The 27007-nt window shown below is 48.3% G+C and overlaps 1 protein-coding gene across 1 annotated transcript; it reads right to left on the minus strand.

Moving 5' to 3' along the window:
* Nucleotides 1-9171: 9171 nt before the first annotated feature.
* LOC309581612 (tubulin alpha-1C chain-like) lies at nucleotides 9172-19873 on the minus strand. Its single transcript, XM_082296312.1, has 5 exons — nucleotides 19764-19873; nucleotides 14946-15168; nucleotides 11797-11945; nucleotides 9799-10479; nucleotides 9172-9553 (listed from the first exon to the last, which is right to left on the minus strand). Exons 1-5 carry the CDS (start codon nucleotides 19764-19766, stop codon nucleotides 9260-9262), a joined length of 1350 nt encoding a protein of 449 aa, XP_082152438.1. The 5' UTR covers nucleotides 19767-19873; the 3' UTR covers nucleotides 9172-9259.
* Nucleotides 19874-27007: the final 7134 nt, after the last annotated feature.

Genomic DNA, 27007 nt, shown 5'->3' on the forward strand with positions numbered 1-27007 from the left:
AAAAAACACTAACTGAGATGTGAAAATGCAGCTTCTCTGTCCCAACCCCTTGGCTGCAGTAAAACAAAGTACCATCGTGACTGGTCCCCCAGGAGGATCTGAACTCAGCTGTGGTTTCTGCAAAGGACAAGCCGAAGCAGCAGGAACCCCCCCCGCAACTCAGCAGACTGTGTCCTGTGCCAGCCCTGCACAGCCCTCTGTCACTGTGTGCCACTGCATTTTGTGCCACCTCAAATAAACCCCTGCCCCTCCCACAATGCCGTGACACCCCCAGGCCTAGGCAAGGAGAGAAGCTGGTTCTGCAGAAAGTGTTTAATTAGCAAACCTTGTTCCTAGTCAGGCTTCCTGTCTCTGCTACAGCTGAAATCCCCCTCGGTTACCCAGACATGCTCCAGGACTCGCTTTCAGACACACCAGGGGTGACATTACCAAGGCAGTGAGGAGACTTCATTAGCTTGGGCAATGGCACAGGATTCAGGGATCCTTGTGCCCAGGTACCAGCACCCACATTCCAGAGGGATTTACATTCTCAAACTCTCCCACCAAGCTACCAGCCAGGTTTCAAACAGCAAGTACTCACAAAGCCATCTAAGCACCTGTGGATCACTTAAAACACACAAAAAATTTACAGTCCAAGGCTGAACAGACAGACAAGGAGTTGTCTGTTAAAACCCAAGTTAAAACTGGGGTTTTAAACCACTCATTCACTGATGAAGAGCCATGGTAAAACTGCTCCTAAAAGGGATTTAAAGGTGCAGAAATAGTTGCAGATCACTTGAGTACAATGGAGAATGTGCAAGAGCTACATGAATTAAGGCAGAGAAGACATTTCAGTCAATGCTGGTGACAAAGGTGACAATGTCAGCAAAGCAAACATGGCAAGAACCCACATGAATCGTACCAAGGCAGACTGATACTGAATCTGGGAGATGGCACACAGGTTAAAAACCAGCTGGGGAGCCAGCAGGCATTCAAAGGGGAAAGGGTGGCATTACACAACCTGGCAATGGAAAGAATTGAGGAGCTCTACAGTCAAAAAATCAGGTTGCCAAATGCAGAGTTCTGAGGGAGTTTCACAAAGGAAACTTGGCTTACTGTCTTCCTACCTGGAACCACACACATCTGAGGAAGATATTGTAAAAGATTCAAAGTCTCCGACAGATATTAGAGCATCTTTCGCAAGGAAGTACAAGATTGAACAAGAAAAGCCTTTAGTGACCCCAAGTACAACAGTAAGGATTGCTCTTGATCTGCCAGCACCTACAATTAGCAGAAACCAGGGCGTATCAGCACACAGGTGCTTCAGAGGAGTGTCTGCACTAGTCAGGTATGAGTGCTTAACACATCCAGTCCAAAGTAAACCAAGTCTAAACCAATATGGGGTGAAGCTGCCCCCCCCCAGCCCCATCAGGCAGATCCAACACATGCAGACACTTACCAGACATTAAGTACTTGCAGGCAGTGACAGTAACAAAGCCAGTGCACATATGCTCCAGTAGACAAAGCTGGAACCAAAACACTCTGTTAGGATCTGCAACAGCAGTGAACAAGCAAAGAAACAAGCACAGAATTTGAAAACACAGAGAGGAAAATAAACACTAAACACAGCAACAAGTAAAACAAGAAACAGGAGTACTCTGCATAGAAGTGCCAGTAACTTTTGCTGGAATGATAAGGGAAGTTAGGGAATAGGAACCTCCATCTCTGGGTGCCATATGTTCACTGCAAGGCATTAACACCAGATTCAAAAGCATTTGTGGAGAACAGCAGAAACTGTTCTATAATGTACTGAGACGTGACTGGGACACTTCAATGCATGCACGGGCTCTGCCTTCCACATAAACACACCACGGAACTTGTGAAGAAAAAAGGCAGACACCATTCTGTCCCAGTCAGCAGGGAACAGTGGAGCCTGCGGTTCCACAGCAGCTGTAGCTGAGCCCTGGTACCCCACAGTTCCCTGCTCCAGCACCCAGCTGGTCCTACACTGAGTTCAGGGGAGCAAAAGAAAACTGGGCCCTTCTTGCCAGAAGGGATTTTATTTTCTTCCAATTTAACACAAAGCTCAGTGCCAAGGGCAATGTAAGAGTGAAAACATGATTGCATGGGTGAGACAACAGGGACAGTGATAGCCAGCAGGTAAGATACAAAATACAGATATATATGTGTGTGTATATATAATATATTCAGATATAAAAAAAAAGTAACTCAGCATAGGGCACTGCTGTGGCAACCTGTGCAGAATCTCACAGAATCAACTCCAGAACTGCTGGAAGGCAGCACCAGGCTCAACGCAGGACATCATAATCTCTTGAGAACACTGCACACCAGCAGCAGCCACCCAAAGCAGGTTCCACAACAGGGTTTGGAAATAACTGAAAAGCCACAAAGATCCCCACTCTCAGCAGAACAACTGAAGTGCAGCTTTTGCAAGTGGTGGTGAGGTAAGAGCAAGAAATGCATTTGACAGTTGCAGCCATAGAGCTCTAAGAAAGGGAAAAGTAACACGAAGATGCTGAAGGTCTTTGAAGCCTTCTTGAAGAACATTGCTTGGAATTACTCCCTAATTTGAAGCACTGCAACAAGTCCCTTACAGCAGCCACCTCTGAAACACTGACAGCCAGTAACCTCAGGGGTTCTTGTCTTGGAGACTACAAGTCACCCAAAGAACAGATGAAAACTGCAGGATAAGAATGACAGAAACATTGAGACTGGAAAATCAGAGTCCAACCACTTCCCCAGCACTGCCATGGTCACCACTAAACCATGTTCCCAAGTGCCACATCCACGTTTTCTGAACATTTCCAGGGATGGTGACTCCACCACTTCACTGGGTGGCTGTGCCAGGGCCTGATCAGCTGTTTGGGAAGAAATTTTCCCTAATATTTAATTTAAATCTCCCCAGTACAACTTAAGGCCGTTTCCCCTTGTCCTGTCCCTTGTCCCCTGGCAGCAGAGCCCAACTCCCCCCAGCTGCCCCCTCCTGTCAGGGACTTGTGCAGAGCCACAAGGTCCCCCCTGAGCCCCCTTTGCTCCAGGCTGAGCCCCTTTCCCAGCTCCCTCAGCTGCTTCTGAGCCAAGTCTCATTACGTTTGAGCCATTTTAGATGGAAAAATTTGTCCCAATTTAAGCCTTCTGAAGTCAAATGCAAGTTCTGGACTTGACAACAACAGGCACTTAGAATTAAGTCAGTTTTCTGAGTTTTCTAACTTGAGAATGGACAGAAAAAGCCCACTTCTCCTCTTTATCTTCTTTCTCCTAATCTCCTTGATACTGCAAAAGGATCCCACCAGCACACCTAGCTCAGGCTACAGGTAAGTCTAACAGATTCAGTGCTTGGAAAAGTCAATCTCACCCGCCAAACAAAAGGCAGTTTGGGACAGTTCCAGACTGCCCAAGTATCTCCCTCCCTGATCTGGCTGATGAAGTGCCCCAGCAGCAGAGCTGGTGTGTAAGGAGCAGAGATAAGTCTGCAGATAGAGCCCAGCAAGAGCATCTCACCATTTCAATCCTGAACTATTTAGAGATAAAAGAACTGCAGCTCGTGAGGAAGCCACAAACAGGCCCTCAGCACAGCTTGATGGCAGCTCAACATCCCCCATCACCTCTCAAGGGGAGCAGAGCTGAAGGGGGAGAAATCCCTAATGTAACATATTTGGGGCAGCCTTTCTGGAGCCCTGATTGGATCCACATGAACACAAACCTGCAAAGTCATCTGGAACATTTTTTTCAACTTCTCCCTTAACATCTGATCTCCAGTCCCAATCTTAAAAAGTGAATGTCAATATTCTTTGCCTGTGATCAGGATTTGCTTCCCACTTTTTGAAACCCCCCAAAGAAAGGCTTAAACCCTTGTTCCTCCCTCAGCTTTGCGGCTGATGTATCAAAATCACAGCTGCACATATTGGGCCAAAATTGAGAGACCACTCATACACTTTACTCGTGTCACACAGAAGCCTGGAATAGTTCTTAAAGCCAAGATGAGCACATCCATGGGCTGCAAGACTTCATTTTAAAGGGACTCAGATCCACCTCCTTTCTTTCTCATAAAGAGTAATTCACTTAAGACTTCCCAAGTCTCTCTGAATTTCTAATTAACTATTCAGCATTAGAAAAAAGTAATTCCTAAATGTTTCTGGAATGTTTTCTGGATCCTCAAACTTAGTATTTTTGGCTATTATTTTCTAGTAAACATTTGAAAAGAATTTAACTTTTTGTGCCCAAGTACTCCAAGCTCTTGACACAGACCAGGGAAACCAAAGTAATGCTGCAGAAAAAGCAGGAAACACACTCCTTAAAGACGGCTGGAAGATTGAGAAAACAGGGTAGTATCTCAAGATCTAAGAATACCTTTAAATAACATGTTTTATATCACATGAAGCTGGCCATGCAAAGGAGGGTCTGCAGAAAGCCAAGGAACATGGCAGCAGAAAGACGGAGACCAGGGTTTAACAGACTCAATTCACTGAAAAGCTCCACAGACAGCATCACTCCTCATGTGACTCTTGCCCTTTTCATTTAGTGTCCTGGTATTTCTCAGCATCATGTCAGCCAACACCTACAAAACCTTCAGAGCAATGTAATTTTTCCCACTTCATCATGCTCTCATTCCTCTCCCCATTAACAGCCAGTTGAGACTCCACATCTTTAATCTACTTGCCTGACTTTTAGGAGAAATCTGTAGATCAAAGTCTCTGCACAGCCTGGAAGTTACGTTGTTAGTCCTCCTTCTAGTTCAAACCCAGATAGAGCAAAGGGATTAATCATTATCACCTCTCCAGCACACAGAGAAACCCTTACAGCCCTTCCAGGGAGTCCTGCAATATGATGGAAAATTGTTCTTCAGCTCTTCACTGCTGAATTTACTTATAAGCCCAGCCCTTGTTTTCGGAGTTCAAAAGAAAATGCTTTTTTATTTGAAGTAATTCCTTATAAACATGACAAAACAGGCAAGATCAGGAGTCACCTACTTCAGTATCTTTTTCCTGACAGAAGACTCCGTGTTTTCCCAGCCATAGTAGCTCACAGCTCCTATACAGGATATGGCATCTCCACATTTAGTACCAAACTGATTTTTCTTCAAACTTTTAAGAGTTATAAAAGAAATGCGACTTCAAAGGTACTACAGTGAGGGTAGTGAGGCACTGGCACAGGTTTGTCCACAGAAGCTGTAGCTGTGCCGTCCCTGAAGTGTTCAAGACCAGGTTGGACGGGGCTTGGAGCAACCTGGTCTAGTGGAAGGTGTCCCTGCCCATGGCACGGGGTGGAATGGGATGAGCTTTAAGGACCCTTCCAACCTAAACCATTCTGTGATTGACAAAAACCTGCAAAATAATTGCAATCTGCAGTTGCTACAAAACTTCAGCAAGGCCAGTGAAAAAACCACCCCATGGCACTGAAACAGCTCTGCACTATAAATAGTGACCACTACAGCTTTGTTTCTGTGAAGCATCTCCCACACACAGGAAACCATGGCCTGGTGCAGAGGCAGACAGGTTTATCTGGCAGAATAGAGGCCCTGAAGCCCAGAGGCAATGGGCACAGGGCAGCACATCAGCAGCACTGTGCTGCAGCTCTCAAGCTCTCTGCTGTTAAAATGTTCACAGGGATTAGACTGCAAAGCAGAGAGTCAGTACAGAACGATGCCAGCCTGGCTTGTCTTGGGGAATTTGCCAGAGTGGGAGCAGGATGCCAACAGGGATGCCAGCAGGCCTATCAAGGCTGAAGGCCTGGGACAAAGCAACCAAAAATTGTGCTAACATGATCCTGTAAGTGGGCACAAAGTAATGGAATGGGTGAATGGGTGAAGGTTACCTATTTGACAGAACTTTAAGTATCTGAGGCACAAAAGTTCTGATATTACTTGAGATCAGTTTATCTGTAGGAAGGAGGTAGAGGCATGTGGGCTTATGTTACCTCTGCTGCCCTAAACGAGATTTTTATCGTACAATTACACTGTGGCATGCTTACTATAGAAATTAGAAATGTACGTAATTATATGCATAATATAGATATTAGCACATTAAAGGGGATTCAGATTGCTTTTTCAGAGGGCAGAGTGGGTGGAAATCAGATTCTGCTGCACTGCATTCTCCTGGAACAGCACCAGAACCATCCTAGAACAGATCTTACCGATAACACCAGAATTTATAACAAAGTTCACAGTGACCGCCATGGCTCCAACTCATTTCCTCCTCCTCCTCCACCCCATGACTCACACAAGTTGTTCTGTCAGGTGAGAGCTATTAATTGCCAATCTCAATACTGGAGAAAGTTGTGTCACCACACAGGTAAAGATATATTTAGTTACCACTAGGTAACGCCTGCACTTCTGCCAGTGCAAACAGGCACATGACCGTGCAAAGCACAAGTATGGACATTTCTTATCAAGGGAAACAACATTTAAAGCACAGAACTAGAGAAAAGCTTTCAGAGTGCAAAGCAAGCAATTTCCTTAAAGTGACAGCTAACATCGACCTCTGCAAGTTTCAGAGGTTCACACTCTTACACTCAAATTTTAATTCAGTGCAAGATCTCCTCTACATTTCAGAAAACGGATGAACCACACATTTGTTACTTCAACCATACAGTCAGTAATTAGAACATGTTTAAGGATTTCTGCAGCTCACTGAAGCAAGAGCAGTTTTAGCAGGATTTTCCTGCTGTAATTATCTTGGCTTCATATCTGAGAAAAACCCTATCTTATCTTAGCTCAGCCTGCACATGCCTACACTGAGAGCAGCTGCCCACTAGCTAAAGCGACAGGGTTTCTTAATACTAATATAATGAAGTTTCAAGTATGATGTAGGCTGAAAATGTGTTTTCAGCATCAGTCCCTTGGCTGCCAGGTGACAGAGTATCTCTTGTGAAACCTTCCACCAGTCATGTTGCAGATTACATCTTCTCTAAGTAGCATTACATGTTACTTTTAAAAATTAAAGGCATAATGCTTCTCATCTAATGCCTACATGGAATGAGATCCCCAGGTTTTCAGAGCTCAGCATTCCATATGCACAAGGCTTTTAAATGGCTGCTGAGCACTGTGCCCTGCACAGCCTCATCACTGTATACGCCTGGATAAAACAGACACACCATGAGCCAATTCCCACCACAGAGGAAGTGGCCTAAATACAGGTAATCCACCAATGCAGTAAAAACCAGACACTATTTGCAGGAGACAGAGTAGGTCAGGTCTCAATGAAACCAAATTCCTCACAGAAGAGCCAAATCACTGAAGATCCCACTGAAGGCCAGTTCAGAAACCCACAACCCCAACAAAATTAACTTCCAAAGGAAATAATGGTGCTGCACTTGTGGCACAGAGCACCCTCCATGATCTGCTGGCAATACAGGATCTTCAAGGTGAAAACCATACACCTGCATGGCATCAAACAGCCCTTTGCACATTCCTCTCCGGGCACTGCCATCCCATTAAAACCTGAATGCTTGCCAACATTGAGTTGTTCAACATGGAAGGAATGTGTCTGTCCCTGGGTCCTACCAAACACATTTGCTTAATCAACCAGTAAACAGGAAAATATGTTAATCAACAGGACTTCAAACTCTTGACAGTTATGTCTACCCTGGAACATAAAACCACAAGGAAAAACAAATGAGAAACTCACTGAAACACTGGCCACACTTAGCTGTGCTGAATGGCAGGAGGTGTGATTGCCACACATCCTGCACAACAGTAGGCTGACTGTCTGAGACAGCCATCGAAGTGATAAAGCAATAAGACTGTTCTTCCCCATCTTTGTAAAATCGGTAACTTCCAGCTCCAGGAATTTCCAATCAGATTGACTCAACACGATGGCTAAAAAAACACAGAGTGATCCAGGACAAGAGGAGCCAAAGCAATTCCTGGTCAGCTCTCACAGACCAGGTTGTTCTGGGACCTTCCATCAACAGCAGCAGCCTGTTACTCTACATTACAGGGATACCCCCACCTAGAACAAGTCCAGCCAACTGGGACCAGAAAGAGGGCTGCACTTCGTGATGGGATGTCAGATACTGCAGCATTACCTGAGCACTGAAGCTTCCACGCAGAAGGGAGTTCAGGAATCTCGCATACTCCAGCTGAGACTCCTGCCAAGCAGGTGTGCACATCTGCAACTAACAGGTTTCAAGGCTTGACCCAAATCACACTCTGCTATTAAATCAGAAGGAATATGAATAAGTTTGAAATCGAATGGGGAGACTTCTCTAGCCCAAATCTCATACTGGAGTCAGACTTTGGTATCCTGTAATCACATTCAGTACTCAATCATCATCTTAAGATGTAACTATTCCAACTTTGGGATTATTGTGGGGGAGATTCCTCAGTCATCCAGCTCTGCAACAGTGAAGTTATTTGGTTTGTGGTTCACTGTGTGTCCAGGCCCCCACTCAGTCCATGCAGAAGGTTTCAGACAGAGGCTGTTCACATCTGAAGACAAACCTGATTAGCCAAATCCTCTCCTGTTCCATCAGCTTCCACAGAATGGCAGTGTTTATATCTGAACCCATAGAATAACTACTTCTGCAAAAGACTTAGTTTTAGGGAAAATGAAGGTGTTTAACTGTGGCCAGTTAACTCAGATTTTTCTCCAGATAGCATCTGGCAAAGTCTGACTCTAGAGAGCTGCAGACAGGGACTCCAGTTCCTTCTGTGGAAGGGCACAGCAACACAAGGGCAACCACTGCTGAGGTTCTTGCTACAGTGGCAGGTTCATCATGCTACAGCACACCCTTCCTGGGCATCCCCTCCCCATCCAGGTTACTGCATCTCAAGTTACTGGCCCCCTCACTACATCTAAGAATAGGAGAAAACTAACCCAAACAGTCTGCGGTTTTGAAGGTCTTGCGTCTTCTATGGGTAACACAGTAACCAGTTCCTTTTGCCTCTTGTGACACCAGCTTTAGTGTCTTGGAAAAAATACAGCTTCCAGAAACACCTTCCAGAAAACACTATAACACCTTCCAGAAAAAGCTCTAGCTCAATCTAGTCTCATGTTCTGGGCACTAATAGCTCTTCAAATAGCAATGCCTTAAGGACAAGAACTGACTGAACTATAGCATGGTTATTTTATTTAGCTACCTTCTTCAGACAGGAATTCCATCTCTTGGACTGCTGACTGCATATAGTTAATGAGTGTACATAGTGTTTGGACACTACCAAAGTTCTTGATTAAAGAAGTTTATTCCAATCAGTTGACATGATTTACATTGCTACTAAAGAGGCAGTAAAATGGCAAAGACTTGCAATTCACCGCTGGATTTAATATTCTTCACCTTCATCTTCTCCATCCATTGAGTCTGTGCCCACTTCTTCATAATCTTTCTCAAGTGCAGCCAAATCTTCCCGAGCCTCCGAGAACTCCCCCTCCTCCATCCCTTCTCCAACATACCAGTGAACAAAGGCACGTTTGGCATACATCAGGTCAAACTTGTGGTCCAGGCGAGCCCAGGCCTCAGCAATGGCTGTGGTATTGCTCAGCATGCAGACTGCCCGCTGGACTTTGGCCAGGTCGCCCCCAGGAACCACTGTGGGAGGCTGGTAATTGATGCCAACCTACAGGAGATGCGGAAGAGACCATGAGTTTCTTTGTGGTATTTGACAATGGCAATAATCAAAGTCAGACAACAGGAGTTGATTAAAATGTGTCACTCACAAAACAGCTCTACATGAGAACCTAAATCTCCACATCTCAGAATAAAAACCAGGTACCTACAGAACAGCTCAATGAGCAAATACACTCCATAAGCCCAGGACAGTGAATGAGAAGGCTAAGAAATCATGTTGGAACTGAGACTTACCTTAAATCCAGTAGGACACCAGTCCACAAACTGGATGCTACGCTTGGTCTTGATGGCAGCGATGGCAGCATTGACGTCCTTGGGCACCACGTCCCCGCGGTACAGCATGCAGCACGCCATGTACTTGCCGTGCCGCGGGTCGCACTTCACCATCTGGTTGGAGGGCTCGAAGCAGGCGTTGGTGATCTCAGACACGGAGAGCTGCTCATGGTAGGCCTTCTCTGCCGAAATAATCGGGGAGTACGTCACCAGCGGGAAGTGGATACGAGGGTAAGGCACCAGGTTAGTCTGGAATTCAGTAAGATCCACGTTTAAGGCACCATCGAACCTGAGGGAGGCAGTAATGGAAGATACTATCTGACCAATGAGGCGATTGAGGTTGGTGTAGGTGGGGCGTTCAATGTCCAGGTTCCTACAGCAAATGTCATAAATGGCCTCATTGTCAACCATGAAGGCACAGTCAGAGTGCTCCAGCGTGGTGTGGGTGGTCAGGATGGAGTTGTAGGGCTCCACAACAGCTGTCGAGACCTGAGGCGCAGGGTAGATGGCAAATTCCAGCTTGGATTTTTTCCCATAGTCAACTGAGAGGCGCTCCATCAGCAGAGAGGTGAAACCAGATCCAGTGCCTCCCCCAAAGCTGTGGAAAATCAGGAAGCCCTGCAAGCCAGTGCACTGATCTGACTGAAAGAGAAAATACAGGTGTTCAAGACATTGTGTACATTAAGAATCCCCAATCAAGCTCAAGAAAGACAGCTCTGAATTCTGACACATACCAACTGTTTAAGCTTCAGATATAAGGAATTTATGCACCAAGAGTCAAGGAGGTGCCCCACAAAAAACAGTGTTCTTGGCTGGTTTAAACCCCCTACATATTGGACGGTGATGACTTCAAATTGCTAGCTTAAAACTCCCTCTATCCCCAATTCTCAGCTGAGGCCATTAACAATGAACAAGAAAAGCAGGAATATTCCAAGACCTACACACTATCTATCCCTTACACTTACTTGGCATTCTCTGCACAAAAATGGAGCAATCCCCCATCCCAGAGCTACTGTTCTAATCCTGTACGAGTGCCAAGTGTGCATCTCTGCTCAGTGAAGTGAGCTGTCACAGGCTATTACAGTGCCAGTCTCATTCACTCTTCTCAGAGGACAAAACTAGACAGCCCTGTCCTCACAAAGAGGTGCCACATGATGCTCTGTTCAGTTCCCAGGATTAACAGAGACTTCCAACAGCTTGTACAAAGAAATTGTGACTGTTTTTCAGGTCAAAGTACAGCCTGCTGCAAACTTATCTTTGCTTTAATTAGAGATTGCGGCAATCAAGTGTTGAGAATAATTCCAGCTGTGATCTGCAAAAGGTGAACTTTTCACTGAGACTCACTTAGCATTCCATATCAAAGCACCAGAGGTATGCCCTGGGTTTTGTGCAATGAGAATTCCCACCTTTGTGATACAGATTGGGCAATGGACATGCTTAGCAGCCCTAAATAGCGAACCTGAACTTCCTAAGTCACCTTCATAAGTCTGCCACATGATCAAAGTACTGGGGAGGCTGAAACATTCCAACTTACTGAGATTTATTCCTTTTCTTCTGTTATTACCATAAAATTAATCCAGAAATCATAATAGCAGGAAATGCAAACAGTAGTCTAAACCACAGAAGAAAGCACTCCTAGTTAAACTTCCTTGAAAGAGCCACAGCCAGAGACCAATCCTTCTCCAGCAGGAACTATGCAAATCATAATTCTCGGTTCTGGCTTTCTGAACATGAAACTATAGATGAAGTTTTAGGCGCCTCATCAGCACTTGAAAGCCATATTTGACAGGAATAATCCAGCCATTCTCAGCTGGCTAAGAATAAAGCCAGATGCAGACTAAGTCCATAGATTCTCCTACCACAAAGACATTAAAGCACAGTTTATAGGGCTATGCATTTGATAACCTAATTTCCAAATCCTGTAAAACAGATGTTTCAGAGCCTTCAGTGAAGTCTTACCAGCTTCCTGATACGCTCTAAAACCAGATCGATTATCTCTTTCCCAACAGTGTAGTGACCTCGAGCATAGTTATTTGCAGCATCTTCTTTACCAGATATCAGTTGCTCAGGATGAAAGAGCTGCCGGTATGTCCCATTCCTAACTTCATCTGGGGAGAGACAAGATATACATTATAATACTATTTGTAAGTTAATTTTCTATATAGACCAGCTTTTTCAAACTTCTGAGGGTGTCCAGAGTAACATACTTAAACCCTTAGAGATAAAAAGCAACTACCTATCAGTAGTGGTAGGTATGATGATTTGCATACTTCCTACAGCCTAAATGCTGAATAACTAAGAAAAATTAAGCTACTGCTTAGGAAACAGTTCTACTTTACACTAAAGTTTAGAATTTTGACCTGTCAGAGCAATTTAAAACTGGACTATAGCAACAGAACCATTCTTCCAGTATAGACAGCTTAAGGCCCATTTTGCAGCTCAGCAGCTGAAATCCTGCTTTTCCCATTTACTTCCCAATCCCTCCAGGATGCTGCTGTATTGCTTCTGCAGGCAGGCAGAGCCAACACTGATTGCATGTCCCTTTCTCTTCACTGTATTTTTTGCCAAAGGTAGAGGAGGGCTCAAAAGGAACAGGAGATGCTCTTGGAGAGTTCTGCAATTATCTAAAGCCTGAGCTGTAAGCTGCAGCACCACACAGCTGTGTTAAAGCAACTGTGCAGATGCACACACAGCATCCAGCATCCCCCAGCAGTTACACATTTGGAGACTGATTTAGAGCCACTAGTTCCCATAAATATGCACTTACACCCAGCAGGCTAAAGCTCTGTCCTACCAGAAAGGTACAAAGACACTCAGAAGAGCTTTGTCTCTGGTTTAGCTCAAGGCACTCTTGAGTTGTGTGCTACTGCAGTATTGCATCCTTTAATTTAAATGAGGTGGACAGCAGAGAGCTTTATTAGCTACAGCTGAAGTTGCCTGTTTGCATGTATTCATTAATCTGAAATAGAACAAGCAAGACAAAGATAAGTAAAATTTAAGATGTAAAAATATAGTTACTATTCAAACCAGTTTAGGCTGAGCAGCTCCCACTGCAGTCTGCAATCCAGTATTCTAAAGTACTTCTAAGACTGCATCAAAATAAAAACAATTTGGAAAAGTTTACCATCTCAAATACCCATGTGTCTAAGACTTCCTGCAATACCATGCCACATTACAAGGGACAAATATAGGTAATAAGGGAAAAATACAGAACCAAAATAAAATGGTTCTTTATCCTATGCAGACAGGGGTAGCATGAGCCAGGATGGTCCTCAGGAAGTAACAAAACTTGTCCAGTTCAGAGGATTGGTCACTGGACTATGAAAGTGTGCCTGGAATAAAGGACTTAGTTGAGGGCACAGCTAAACCAAGCTTGCCCAGACATACTGTCCTTTCAAGTCTAGCTGGGGTAGACTGTTAAAGACACTTGTGTTGAATTCCCAGATGTCACTGCCCTATTTTGTGGTGGAAAGTTTGATGGTATTTTACCACCACATTCACAGAGGTGGTGCATATCCATCATCCTGCTGCTTTCTGCAAGACCAGCACTGATCTGGAAGGACAGAAATCCCTGGCGCACACATGTGGCAGCTGCAGAGCTGCTGCATGCACAAAGATGGGTTTTTCATAAATTCAGTGCATAGGGACTTGCTGCATGAATGGAGAGACTCATGCTAGCCCTGCCCAGGAAACTGGAGCAGTAATTTTCACATTAGCCAGGCAGGAGTAACGAAGGGCAGCTATCTCCCAGAAAGGCACGTGATGTAACCTCTAACAAAAAGCCCTAACTTTGAGTATTCCCAACCTTGCCCATCTCCCCACACTACACCTGCATCACTAATAAGCACTGGAACACTCACTACTTTTCAGCATTTGTTCCAAGACTCACCATCTCCTCTGCCCTGTTTTGCCACCTGTTCTCCCTCATCTCACTTCTCAGCCGTTCCTGGTTGCTCAGAGCCACCACCTGGCCAGCAGCAGAGGAGGCAACAGCCACAGGGCTCAAAAAAGCACAAAGCCAGACCTGCAACAGCTCCTGGGAATATTAATGTATGGCCAAGGGTGCCTGGGCTCATTTCAAAGTTATAGCCCAGCACTCCCACCCTTGAGCAGCCCCACAGCCTTCTGCCTCCCTGAGAGGTTCATTCTGCTGTGTTAGCCACAAAAAGGGGTCTGGTGCATTACACTGAACAGAAGTTACAGGAGAGCCATGGTTTGGGTACAGAGGAGTAGCCTGAGCACATTTACACATTTCCCCAACTCTGTATTGCAGAAAGATAAAACACAGCAACTGCATGAGCACAGGCAACACAGACCTCTGCTGTAAGAGCCCCAAATCACTAATTGAGGCAAGACAGCCAAAAACCAGCCCCAGAAGAATTACTTCTGGCACATATTGGTGACAGGAAAACCAGGATTCCTGACACAAGGGATGAGGGTCTTGTAAAACTGGAAGCTCACATTGAGCTGATAGTGCATCGAGTGCCCCAGGATGGAGGACTGGTCAGTGGCTGATGCATGGGATCAGAACACCAAAAGCCAGCGTTTCCAAAGCTTGGAACAGAACTCATTTTCAGGAGAGGATTGTTTCTCAAAGGTAAGGCAACAGGAAGTTGAAGTACATGTTCAGAAGTCCCTGAATTTAGGCCAGCTAATGGGACTCATTTTTGCAAGCACTGTTCAGCTTACACAGATTGCTCTGGGAAACCACAGGAACCATTCCCATGTACAATAAGGAATCTTCCTAATGATACATACTGTGTCTCCTAAAGAGGTTCTACTGACTGCAGCACACATTATGCCATACTGTTCCAAGGGGCTGTAACTGCTCCTTGCATAGCAAAAGCATGAAGCATGTTCATGAGACCCATTTAACTCCACAGCCTGACAGAAGGCAATACTGAAATTCTTGAAAGCTCCACAGTGCACATTTGCCAGTCTCAATGAACATAGCCAAGTATTTTTCATCACTAGCAAGGTGTAGGCAAGCTTTATGCAGTAAAAATTTAAAGCCCCAAAGCATTTCTCAGGACTAGAGGAACGGATCCCTTAGCCAAAAGCCGTGCCAATGTTGCACAGTGTGGAACAGGCACACAGGCCATGATTACCTATGACCGCAGGTTCAAGGTCCACAAACACAGCCCGCGGGACGTGCTTCCCTGCGCCCGTCTCGCTGAAGAAGGTGTTGAAGGAGTCGTCCCCCCCGCCGATGGTCTTGTCGCTGGGCATCTGCCCGTCGGGCTGGATGCCGTGCTCCAGGCAGTACAGCTCCCAGCAGGCATTGCCGATCTGCACGCCCGCCTGCCCCACGTGGATGGAGATGCACTCGCGCTGCGGGACAGAAACGCATCACTCAGCACAAACAGCACTGCCCTTGTTTAGCAAACGATCAGCACACCCAGGCGGGACTGCCAGCCCGCAAAGCCATTGAAACATTGGCCTTATTGTCTTGGTGTTGGGGCATTTGGCACAAAACACAACAGAACACAAAAGTCCCTTTGAGACATCAGCAGCTCCACCCAGAAAAACCCTTTTGGACATTATCATTTTTACAAGCTCATTCCTCTTTATTGTTCTTCAATCAGACAGGAAGAGTCTGATCAACTCTTTCAAATTTTTCAGCCAATTCCTCTCTTCATACCAAACACTAAATATTTAGAAAAGCTGATGATCATGCCTGTCACTGGCCTAAGTGTCCAGAACAGCATCACCCAGATCCTGGCTCCAGGAGCACAGCCATGAGCGGTAGCAAAATCCTCCCAAGAACCAGGAGCACTTAATTTAATGTACACAAAATCAAAAAAATGTTCTCCTGATCCCTTGAGGAAACTTTGTCATTCTGTAGGAAAGGCCTTGCCTAACAAACCCCTTCACATCCCTCCACAAATACAGACCTATCAGGCTTCAAACCACACCACTGCACACGAAGTACTGAACTCCTTAACACCAGACAAATCTACCTCATGAAAACTATGTACAAAATAGTTCATGGCAGCAAAATTATCTGTTCCTACCCATTTATGGATTCCCAAGTTCCTTTTGATGTCCAGAGCATAAACTCAGTTTCTTTCATATTTCAACATAGGACTTTGAACGGTAAAAGCCAAACCACAATAGAGACATCTCCAAACTCCTGGTCCATCTGTGACATTTTATATTCCACATCTAGTTTTGAGTGTCAGTAAAGCACATTCTAGAAGAGCCTACACACAGTGCAGTTTAATGTGACTGTTACCCAAAACTATGTTCAGACCCTATGACTGGATGGGACATTTGGTCCCCTAGAATTTCAGGATAAGCAGGAGTACTTTCAGGCACAAGTACAGGCCAGGCAGAGAATGAACTGAGAGCAGCCCTGGCGAGAAGGACGTGGGGGTGCTGGTGGCTGAGAAGCTCAGCGTGCCCCGGCCACGTGCTCTGGCAGCCCAGAACCCCCCCGTGTGCTGGGCTGAGCCCCCAGCGTGGGCAGCAGGGCAGGGGGGGATTCTGCCCCTGTGCCCCCTCAGCTGAGCCCCCACCTGCAGAGCTGCCTCCAGCCCTGGGTTCCAGCACGGGAAGGACCTGGAGCTGCTGCAGCGAGTCCAGGGGAGGCCACGGAGCTGCTCCGAGGGCGGGACCCCCTCTGCTCTGAAGCCAGGCTGGGAGAGCTGGGGGTGTTCACCTGGAGAAGAGAAGGCTCTGGGGAGAATGTAGAACCCCTTCCAGGGCCTAAAGGGGCTCCAAGAGAGTTGGAGAGGGACTCTGGACAAATGGAAACAGCCTTAAGATAGAGGATAGGGTCAGATTAGACATTAGGATGAAATTCTTCCCTGTGAGGGTGGTGAGGCCCTGGCACAGTTTGCCCAGAGAAACTGTGGCTGCCCCATCCCCAGAAGTGTCTCAGACCAGGCTGGACAGGGCTTGAAGCCACCTGCTCTAGTGGAAGAGATGAAACCAGATGGTCTTTAACATCCCTTCCAACACAAACCATTCTGTGATTCCATGACCGGGAACTGCCTAGTCCACATCCACATTGGCTTGTTTAACCAGAGGGGAGATTTAAGCATGGTCTGTAGCTTCCTCCTGAGAGGAGGCAGAGAGCTCTTTGGCGGCCAGTGACAGGACCCAAGGGAAGCTGTGTCAGGGGAGGTTTGCCTGGGTATGAAAAAAACATCCTTCCCCCAGAGGATGATCAGACAATGGAACAGGCTCCCCAGGGCAGTGGTCACAACTCCAGGGCTGACAGAACTCAACACTCTCAAGCAAAGAGTGGGATTCTTGGGGGTGTCCTGTGCAGGGCCAGGAGCTGGACTCAATGGCCCTTGTGGTGATGCTTTTTCCTGGTCTTAAAATCAAGAGTCATACACTGTTAGAAGGGGAAAAAGGAATTTTACCTTGGTATTTATTTTAAGGATCCTTAGGTGCACACATCCAGGTCAAATGCACCTCACTGCACACTGCAATGCACCCCCAAAAGATCTGGTGTAATATTCTAGGTGTTACTAATTAGCAGATCTATCAAAGATTCCCCAGTGAGAGGCTCAAGTGAGCCCCCCTCCCCAAGGAGCCTTCCCCTGGATGGTTCTATCTTGGTTTACAGAATGTGTTCTGGAGAGGACCTTGGGGTCTGGGGCACACTGATCCCCAGCTACAAAGCTTCTAAAATGTTGAGTCTCTCAGCTTGACAAACAAGTCCAAGAATGTAGGCAAAAAGCACTGAGAGTACAGAAGTTGTAAAAAGGTATAACAGGGGTATAAAAGAAAAGGCAAAAAATCTTCATGGCATCGGTGGGTCCCTTCCAACTCTGAATGTACAACTTGGCAACACAGCCACAGACCAGGTGCTACAGGTGCCACATTAAACCATGGCATGTTTACTTTGACAAAATACAAAGTTCAACACACAGGGCAGTGACTCGCTGCACCAGCACAAACAGCAGTAACTGAGAGGCAGCTCTGCTGCAAAGATCCTGGAGGTTCCCACAGAAACCAGCCTGAATACCCCACAGGGCTCTCTTATCCTCAGTAGGGCAAACCATGTGCCAGGGAACAAAAGGAGACACAGGGCCAGCACAGAAGGCTTCCCTCTGCTCTGCAGGTGGGTCCAGGTTGGATTCTCAGAGGTTCCTGCAAGGCTCAGGTTTGTGTTGGGAAAAGCCTCCTCAGTGCAACAGTGTGGCCCTGGAACAGGTCACAAGACATGGGAGGGGATCTCCATCCTTGCAGGTTTTCAAAACTTGGAAAGGTCAGTCACAAAGCCTGGCCTGGCGCTACTGTTAGTCCTGCTTTGAGAATTCTTTCAACTGCTTTCCTACAACTTTATTAAGGACTTTTAAGTAGTATGTAGCTATTTAATGAAACACAAATCTTTGCCAGACACTAACAGATTCTCTGCCCATTTTGCACTGCATGGCCTTTTCACAGCACCAAGAATACTAAAGAACAACGCTCAGATTTTGTTCTGAAAGTATCAGCTCCAAGTTGGAATGACAGGCAAGAGAACTCTCACACTCATTATAGCTCGGGGCCTTCACACATCACTGATGAGAGCTTCAGAAAAAGGATTAAATGTATACAAACAGTGCTGGTAAATGCTGTATTCAACCCACGACAGAATCCTGTTATTTACTTAACTAACACTAAATGCTTTCCCCACACTTATACACATTATTCGCAAGCATAGAAAGTTTCAGGCAGAATTTCTCCAGCCCAGCCTCTGTGTCCTTTCCCTACAGGATATGCTCCAGCTGAAAGGCACTGGCGTATCCTGTCACTGCCATTCCAGCAGCTGCAGACTCATTGCTGGGCTGAATCCCCCCAGCTCCTCCATGGCACTGCTGGATCAGGCTCTCGGCCCTCTGCACTCCCCAGCACGGTGCTCAAAGTCCAGCTGCACCTGCATGAGGCTGATGGAAAGGCAAGCTTCCTGAGAATGGCTGTGCCAGCTCAGAGCAAACTCATCAGCACACCATATGGATGAACGTTGTTTCCCTGGGGTGGCACTTCAGGGAACCTGTATCCTTCACAGAGACCAGGGGCTGTATTCATACTCTTATTTGAAAACTGTGACAATAAACAGCCCCCCAGGGAAGGGTAAGAGCACATCAACACATCCCACCTACACTGTGACTTACAATTATTTACAGCTCAACAAGTATTTCCCACACATTCACAGGCCTACAGTAGCAGTCTTGCTACATTTGTAAATCCATGTAACCTTCTGACAATCTCTTTTCAGAGATGTAGGAAGCCAACACCTTCACGGGGAAGAGCCGCACGCGCATCCCAGACTCCAGTTGTGCTGCCCAGCTCAGCACCTGAACCCTGTCCTGTGGGACATCCCAGCCCCTGTCACGCCTTTCAAGGTGACTCAATTTACCAGGTCATTCTCGCCAGCCAGTCTCACCAAGTCCTTCAGGAATTCATTCCATCAACCCAACCCCGGCGCTCCCACCCCCTCACACCACGGCCGGCCCCGGGGCAGGACCGGGGGAGCGGCAGCGAGCAGCACCTCGGCAACACCCAGGGCGGTGGGACGGGCTCCTCGCCCCGCCCCTGCGGGTCGCGCACACCGCGCGGAGGTGCCCCGCGTTTATTCGCAGCGGGACCCAGGCCGCTCTCCCGCGCTGTGCGGGCAGGAGGCCCCGCGGTCCGCAGGGACGGGCGGCCCCGAGGGCTGACGGTGCCGGGGCGGAGCTGCACCCCCGAGCCGGCCGGGGCTGAGGGTCCCGTGGGCCGCCATGTTCTCGACGAGGCCGCCACCATTTTGGGATGAGACGGCGGGAGCGACAGCGCGCGGGACGAGACGCGGCTCGGGGCAGCGGGACCCACCGCCCACCACGGCCCGGCGGGGCCGTCCCCCCGCCCATCCCGTGCCCCCCTCCCCTCTGCAGCGCGCGGAGCGGCGCCGGGCTACCCCCGCCGCGCCGGGCCCTCGCCCCGCTCACCATGTTTCGGGAGCGCCGGGACAGACGCGCAACGTGTCTGGGCAGCACCGCAACAGCAGAAGCCCTGCCCGGGCTCTCCTTATATAAAGTGAGGGGCGTGGCGCTCGGCCCCCTGCGCTGTGCTCATTGGCGTGGCGTGCGCTCGGCTGTGCGCCATTGGATGGTAGAAATGTCTGTCACCGTCCTGCAACAACTATTGGTTGATTCGTAACAAGGGGCGGGGAGGGGGCGGGGTTTGATCTTCCCGCCAACGAAGGCCGGCACCTTCCTCCTCAGGCTCCGCTTCAGACTGGGGCCGGTCTGTGTCCGTGCCGGGATCGCTCTGTCCCGGGCCGGGATCGCTCTGTCCCGGGCCGGGATCGCTCTGTCCGTGCCGGGGCCGCCTTGTCCCGGGCCGGGATCGCTCTGTCCCGGGCCAGGGTCGCTCTGTCCCGGGCCAGGGTCGCTCTGTCCTGGGCCAGGGTCGCTGTATCCGGGCTGGGATCGCTCTGGCCCGGGCCGGGATCGCTCTGTCCGTGCCGGGGCCGCCTTGTCCCGGGTTGGGGTCGCCCTGTTCCGGGCTGGGATCGCTCTGTCCCGGGCCGGGATCGCTGTGTCCGGGCTGGGATCGCTCTGTCCCGGGTTGGGATCGTTCTGTCTCGGGCCGGGATCGTTCTGTCCCGGGCTGGGGTCACTGTGTCCAGGGCCGGCGGCTGAAGGGGAGTGGGGTCAGTACTGTCCACCTCCCGGGTGTTGGCTAAGGGCTCCGAGCTCAGCCTGGGGAGCCCAGAGCCAGCGGCTGCTGCCCTGGGAAGGAGCCCTGAGGGCCAGGGGGGCCGCTCGTGGCCTCCCACCCGCGGGTGTCCTGGGCGAGAGCTCTCCCTGGCCCGGCCACGCGCACTGAGCCCGGGGAAAGCCACCAGTGAAACACCCGGGCAAAGCTGGGAGCAAGGCATGGGCACCCCGGGAGCTGCCAGGAGAAACCCGGAGAGCCCCGGATCTGCCTGGTGGGCACCCAGAGGCCCCGGTCCTCCAGGCAGGCTCTGGGTGCTGTCTCTGCGCTGAAAGAGTGGGATGTGGACAAACCTTCTCCCGGGACGCTGGACGCAGCTCCACTGCAGTCACCAGGGACAGCAGTGCCTGTGCCAAGTGCCACTGGGATGAAGAGTCACGCAATGGAAACGACTCAGAGCTAAAGGGCCAGATCTGGAGAGCCATGTAGATTCTACTGAAATCACTAGATCTGGTGTTTAAATGCCACGGTTTAAGCTGGGTATTAGGTGGGAAGCATAAACACCCTGTGGTATGTCCTAAAGGTTATATTAACAGAAATATTCCTGAGATTGCCATACTCACTCCCTGGGTAAAAGCAGCTGCTGTGTGTGCAGGCCTGATGTTTGATACCTGGAGTTCCATCCATCCTTCAGGGGCTCAGCACCAGCATCGGTTTCAGGAAATACCTTCTTCCTGTGCTGAGCTGAGTTGTTGCAGCAGGAGAGGGACGTGAAACAATTTTAAGCAATAACAAAGTAGGTAATTTTTCCTCTTCCTGCATAGATCCCCAGCCCCGCAAGTAGCCTGGGTAAAGGTGGTACTTATAACAGGAATGTGGCAGAATTGTGTCAGGCTGGATCTGTAATGGAGGGAAGGGATGAACCCCCTCACTCCGACTGATCTCCAGGGCAGGGAACTGACACCTGCTGAGGATTCTGCTCCTGCTCTTATCAACCCCGTTGTGGTAATTTGAGCCCAAGGTGTGGAAAGAAACCTGTGTGGGTGTACCTGAAAGAAAAGAAGGGCAAAAGCACTCTGGAACACAATAATCAGAGGATCATGAGAGGAAGGCAGAGATGGAAGAAGGGGAAAACCCCACAAACAACACTGATATATTTGTTTTTCCAAAGAACAATGGCAAGTGCAATGCATGACTGAAAAACAGGTGGGCTATAAGAGAGCACTAAACTGTCTGTGTTTAGGCAGTTTGGCCATCCTCACACCAGAGTGATCACACATATGAGTACCTGTGAGCTAGCTGGGTGATGGACAACAAGGGAAAACATACAGCTGTGCAATGGTTTTTTAAAAGAGAAGTCTTCTCTTTCATGTTTTAATCCTCAGCAAGCCCAAACTCTTTGCTTAGAGCTTTCAAGCTGGTATATATTTGAAGGATCCAATCAATATTAAACTTCTAATAACCCCTTGACCTGTGCTCCAAGAGACTTGAAAGAGCTTCTCTTTCTGTTCTTTTCTCTCTTTTGTTTTATTCTTATTGCTCTGCCTAACTTCACTGAGGCATGACCTTGGCTGCAAAGTGCCTTTAGCTCTCACCATCTCCTTAGTGAAGCTGTTTGGTAAAGAAGACCGGGATAGTCCTGGTTGTTTGAGACAGGAAGAACTGACGCCATAGAACCATGGAATGGCTTGCGTTGGAAGGGACCTTAAAACTCATCTCATTCCACCCCCTGCCATGGGCAGGGACACCTTCCAGTAGCCCAGACTACTCAAAGCCCCATCCAATCTGGCCTTGGACACTTCCAGGGATGGGGCAGCCACAGCTTCTTGGGCATCCTGTGCCAGGGCCTCAGTAATACCGTCCCTGCCCGGCTCCGTGGGGTCCCACGTGCCCCCACAGAAGCACGGGTGGGTTCAGTGTTATGGTTGGTAGCAAAGAGTCAAGCAGGGCATTTGTGTGCGTTCTGCCAGGAGCATTTATTGCTGCTACACTGCTGGAAGTTGCAGAGGCAAATACGAACATGATCCCAAAGCTCACCATTTTATCTGGGGGCAGGGAAAAGGCAGGACCAGGGAATGGGGACCAATGGGGAACCCTGAGGGAGGGATGAGGGTTAGAGGCCAGCAGCCAACTGGGGAATTCAAACTGGGATAGATTAACAGAACAGAACAAGCATCCCGGGAGAAGCCCTTCCGGCCACCCTAACATGAAGTGGTTCTTGTGGTACTAGGGACTTGTCTTACTGAAAACTCTCTGTCCCTTGTAATGTATGTTCACCAGCCACCACACCTCAGCACCCTCACAGGGCAGAATTTCTTCCCAACATCTAGTGTAAATCTCTCCTTTTTTAGTTTAAAATCATCCCCTGCCTAGTCCTGTCACTCTCTGCTCCTGAAAACCTCTGCAGCTGTAGATGTTCGTGCTCAAATAGGAGGGATCCCACCTGCAGTGGTCATGAGCTATTGGAAGATGAAAGAGAAAAACAGTTACATAATTTTAGTTTCTTTCCTCCTTTTTTATTTAAGAAAAAACCAGCTGAATGTTCTTTATGTTTTTCTTTTTGTCATCTGTTGTGCTTTTCTCAGTTGGAAACAAAATACCAGTACCATGTGGTAATGGGACCTTTGCAAACCCAGATTTGGGAATACTTTTCCTGTAGGTTAAAGGAGAAAATAGGTCAAATTGGATTTAATTCTTCCGTGTGTTGCTATTGTATTACAAATATTTCAGTGTTCTCTTTTTTTTCCTTTTCAAAGCCTCCCATTTTAGACACCAGGTACATCTGTGAGAATTTCATCTGTTCATTCAAAGCAATACATTTGGTTCTGCTGTTCCAAATTACTAAGGAAATCTTCAGCTTATGAGCAAAGTTTAACCTGAACTGTACAATGTATGGAAAATAAGTGCCCACGGTGGTTTAAAAAATAAAAATCATTATTTTTAAACTACTTATAAGACTTTAAAGATTTGATTTATGCTTTTCAAATGCTCTGACCTGAAATAACACTCACACTGCTCCAGCTGTCCTTCAACTCTGCCAGTGCAGTTGAGCAGTGGGGCAGAGTTGGATTGCCAGTGGTACAGAGTCACACACTCCGGGGGGTTTTATTCTCCTTTAGAAATGTTGCAGCACCACAACAACAAGGGGTCAGACCCCTTGCCAAAGCAGAAAATTCAGATGGTATCACTCTGAGTGCAGTGAGCATTCTTTTCAGCTTAGCTGACAAACAAAATCAGAGATTAGGCTGGGCTGTGATGTTAAAGGGTGCCCTGGTCCAGCTTCAGCTGAGGTTTTGACATGCTTAATTCCTGTATTCATCACCTGCTCTGACTTGGGCACCTGCAACCTGTGCTGGCACTGCCTCAGCCCCACTCCCCAGGCTGTATCAGGTGTCCCATGTGGCATCAAGGGCAGGTTCAGGTTGGACATCAGGAAGAATTTTCCTCTCTGAAAGGGTGGTTAAACACTGGGATGGGCTTCCCAGGGGGGTTTGGAGTCCCCATCCCTGGAGGTGTCCAAGGAACGACTGGATGTGGCACTCAGTTCTCTGAGCTGGTTGACAAGGTGGAGATTGGTCACAGGTAGGACTTGATGATCTTTGAGGTCTTTTGCAACCTCAATGATTCTGTGATTCTGTGAAAAGGACATCAAGGCAGTGACAGCACACATTTGGCACTCGGAGCTGAGTGTGCCTCAGTTTCCCGCAGTGTGCCCTCCAAGAGCTGCTGCACTAGCAAGAAGTGCCCCAGTCCTACAGAAGCCGGTGCTGCTGCACACCAAAACCCATTTCTTGGGGCCTGAAATGCTTTTCGTTTAGTCTGACTAAACAGTCATGTCAAGCCCAAGGGGCTGTCAGGGGTTTCTTGAGCACATTATTTTTTCCTGCTGGAGACCAGTTCTGCGAGCAGCGGAAGTTTTTTGTTTCCCCAGGATTTCCCTGTGCCTGGTAATGCTATCATGGCCCCAGGCACAGACTTGGGCTGCAACTCCTGTGTTCAGTGAATATGATACCTTCCAAAAATGCTGGACTAGCTGTGTATCTGTGGTACAGTCTCTGTGGCTGCACTGAGGGCCTGGGGCTTCTCCAGCAGCTTGGATGAAACTTCTTTGAATGTACAACTCTGTAGCTCTTGCTTTCTGTTCTTTCTCAGAAGAACTGGACAAATAATGTGTGCACATTCACTTCTATCAGTGAATTCCCAAAAATGTGACAGCCTTAACCCTGTGCCTGCCTGCTATAACTGCCTGGGATGACCTGGGATTTCCACACACATTTCCCAGCCCTCAGACGGACAAGGGTAGTTTGCTGCCTGGATTTTGGCCAGGTACTGACTGAGATACCGGCTCCTCCTCATCCCCAGCCCACAGGACACTCATCTGGGTGTGAGGATTGCTGAGGGCATGTGTATGGTGAGAGTGAAACCATCAAACTGCACCACTCAGGGGAAAAACTTCACCACGACTGCATTGTTTCCATGCTCAGGTTCATCTCCTCCTCTCCAAGTGCAAATCCATTCTGTTCCACACATCCATCCTCACTCCTATGTACTCACCCTGCTTTTACATCTGGTTCCTTCCACAAGCGTAGGGCCCCTCTGACTGTATCAGCAGGCAGAGACACTGCCTTGCAAATGCCTCCTTTATGGTGGCCAGAAAACCCAGCCCAGATGCCTGTTTGGACAATTCCTACACAGGAACATGGCAGATGGGGAGGGGGGCTGGCAGTGAGTTTGTGAGTTTTCCTGCTCTGGTTTAAGCCATACCCCATGACCACCAGCCTTACACCAGCCCATCCCAGGCTGGATCTGGGGGTACCTCAGCAGTGTGGGGTCCCTGCTCCTCAGCGACAGGTTTTATTCTGTGGCTCTGAAAGACTCTTTCTGTCTCTAATATATTTGATATCATGAATTATTTTAAATTCTAGATGACAGGACCTGCAGCTGGTCTTGGACATCAGCTGGGAGCTGGTGAAGGGATGTGTCATGCTCCAAGAACAGGAAGGAGCACACTCCTTCAGCAGCTAGTTCCTCAGCATGGATTTCACTTTCTCATAAGGAGAACTGCATAACCCAGGTGAGCAGGGACAGATCCTCAGTCCCATGGCAGCAGGACAGGGCTGTGCCAGCTGCAACCTTTACAGACACCTCTTCATGGCTCCCTGGGTCATTTGCCATCAAAAATCTTCCTTAGCTACAGACACAGGTACAGACAGATACTCCGTCCTTTGCTTCCACTCCTTCCTCATCCCTTCTCCCAGAATGAGCACCCAGGTTTCCTCTTGGTCAGGTCAGACGAAACAGTACCAGAAACTCCCATGGCTGGGGTCAGGGCCAGGGCTGAGTGTCAAAGGGAGGGATGGTGTGACACGGTTGAACATTCACAAACACAGCCCCTTCCCTCCCTTCCCAGTCCAGGGGGATGAGATTGATTTGGCAGCTCAGGGCTCTCCTGAGGGACAGGTGGGTGTTTGGTGCCTCCCAAACAGGGACTGATCCCCTGACCTGTGCACGACATGGGGCTGTGGCAAACAAGGGCCCAGGTCTGTGCTGATCCTGGGGACAGACCCCAGAGACACCTGCCACATGCTGCCATGGGAGCAGATAGTGCTGGGCTGAGTGTTGGTGCCATTGTGCTGGTTTGGGTTCCCCTTTGCATTGGTCATGTCTCCTGGCCCCTTTGGTGCTGTGGCAGAGGGTGAGAGGTTGCGTTTAGATATCTGTGTTTTAATCCTGAGGTGACTGTACACATGATGAAATCACCGAGGACAGAACACATTACACAAGAAGAGTCACCCTGGCTCAGCCTTTCACCACTGAGCTCACTCGTGGTGGCCCACAGCAAATACCTTGGGAAGTGTTGAAGAGGTTGTGTAACATCACCACTACCCCGGGATATTCTTCCCCACTTTCAGTGATCCCTGTGATAGAGGATTCCTGAACCACTAGCCTGTATTTTCTAAACTTTCTATCCTGACCTATGATCTGGCGATGGGCTTTTCCGTGTCTGTTTGCTCCTGCCCTGTTCCCCACCGGTAGCTCAATGCCTTGCCAGGGGCCAGGAAAGCAACAGAATCTCCTTTTGGATCTGAGGTCCTGTATTGCTGCAGGAACAGGTGGGTTTTGGTGTCAAGGAGTTCCAATTTGTCTCAACAGGGACCATCATGTATTTTGGTTTAGGTTTGATCTTCCTTTTGGGGCACTGGGTGCAGTTCACTGGGGATCATCAGATCTGGTCTAACCCTTCTCCTCCAGCTGACAGATCTGACACCCAGCCCAGGGCTGCGGACTTTTACAGGGGCTCCCACTGCAAAGCCCTGACCTTTGGCTGTTGCACAATGCACTGTCAGCTCTGCAGAGGCTGGGGAGGGACAAGGCTCCTGCATCAGAACTGTCATTAGACTTTGGGAGACGTGCAATGGGAAGAGAAGCAGGGATGTTCTGTTTTTTTTACTTGTAGGCTGCGAAGGGTATGGCAGGTAAAGAAGACTGTTGCATAAAGCTGAGCTAGCAAGAATGAGGAAAACCAGTACTT

This window comes from Coloeus monedula (genome assembly GCF_965178545.1).
Source record: "Coloeus monedula genome assembly, chromosome: 23".
NCBI lineage: Eukaryota > Metazoa > Chordata > Aves > Passeriformes > Corvidae > Coloeus > Coloeus monedula.

Coding starts and splice junctions, on each gene's coding strand:
- LOC309581612 (XM_082296312.1), bottom strand. Junction 11,946..14,945: donor CCTTGAACCTGCGGTCATAG/GTAATCATGGCC, acceptor GTCTCTCCCCAG/ATGAAGTTAGGAATGGGACA. Junction 9,554..9,798: donor GGTGTCCTACTGGATTTAAG/GTAAGTCTCAGT, acceptor CATCTCCTGTAG/GTTGGCATCAATTACCAGCC.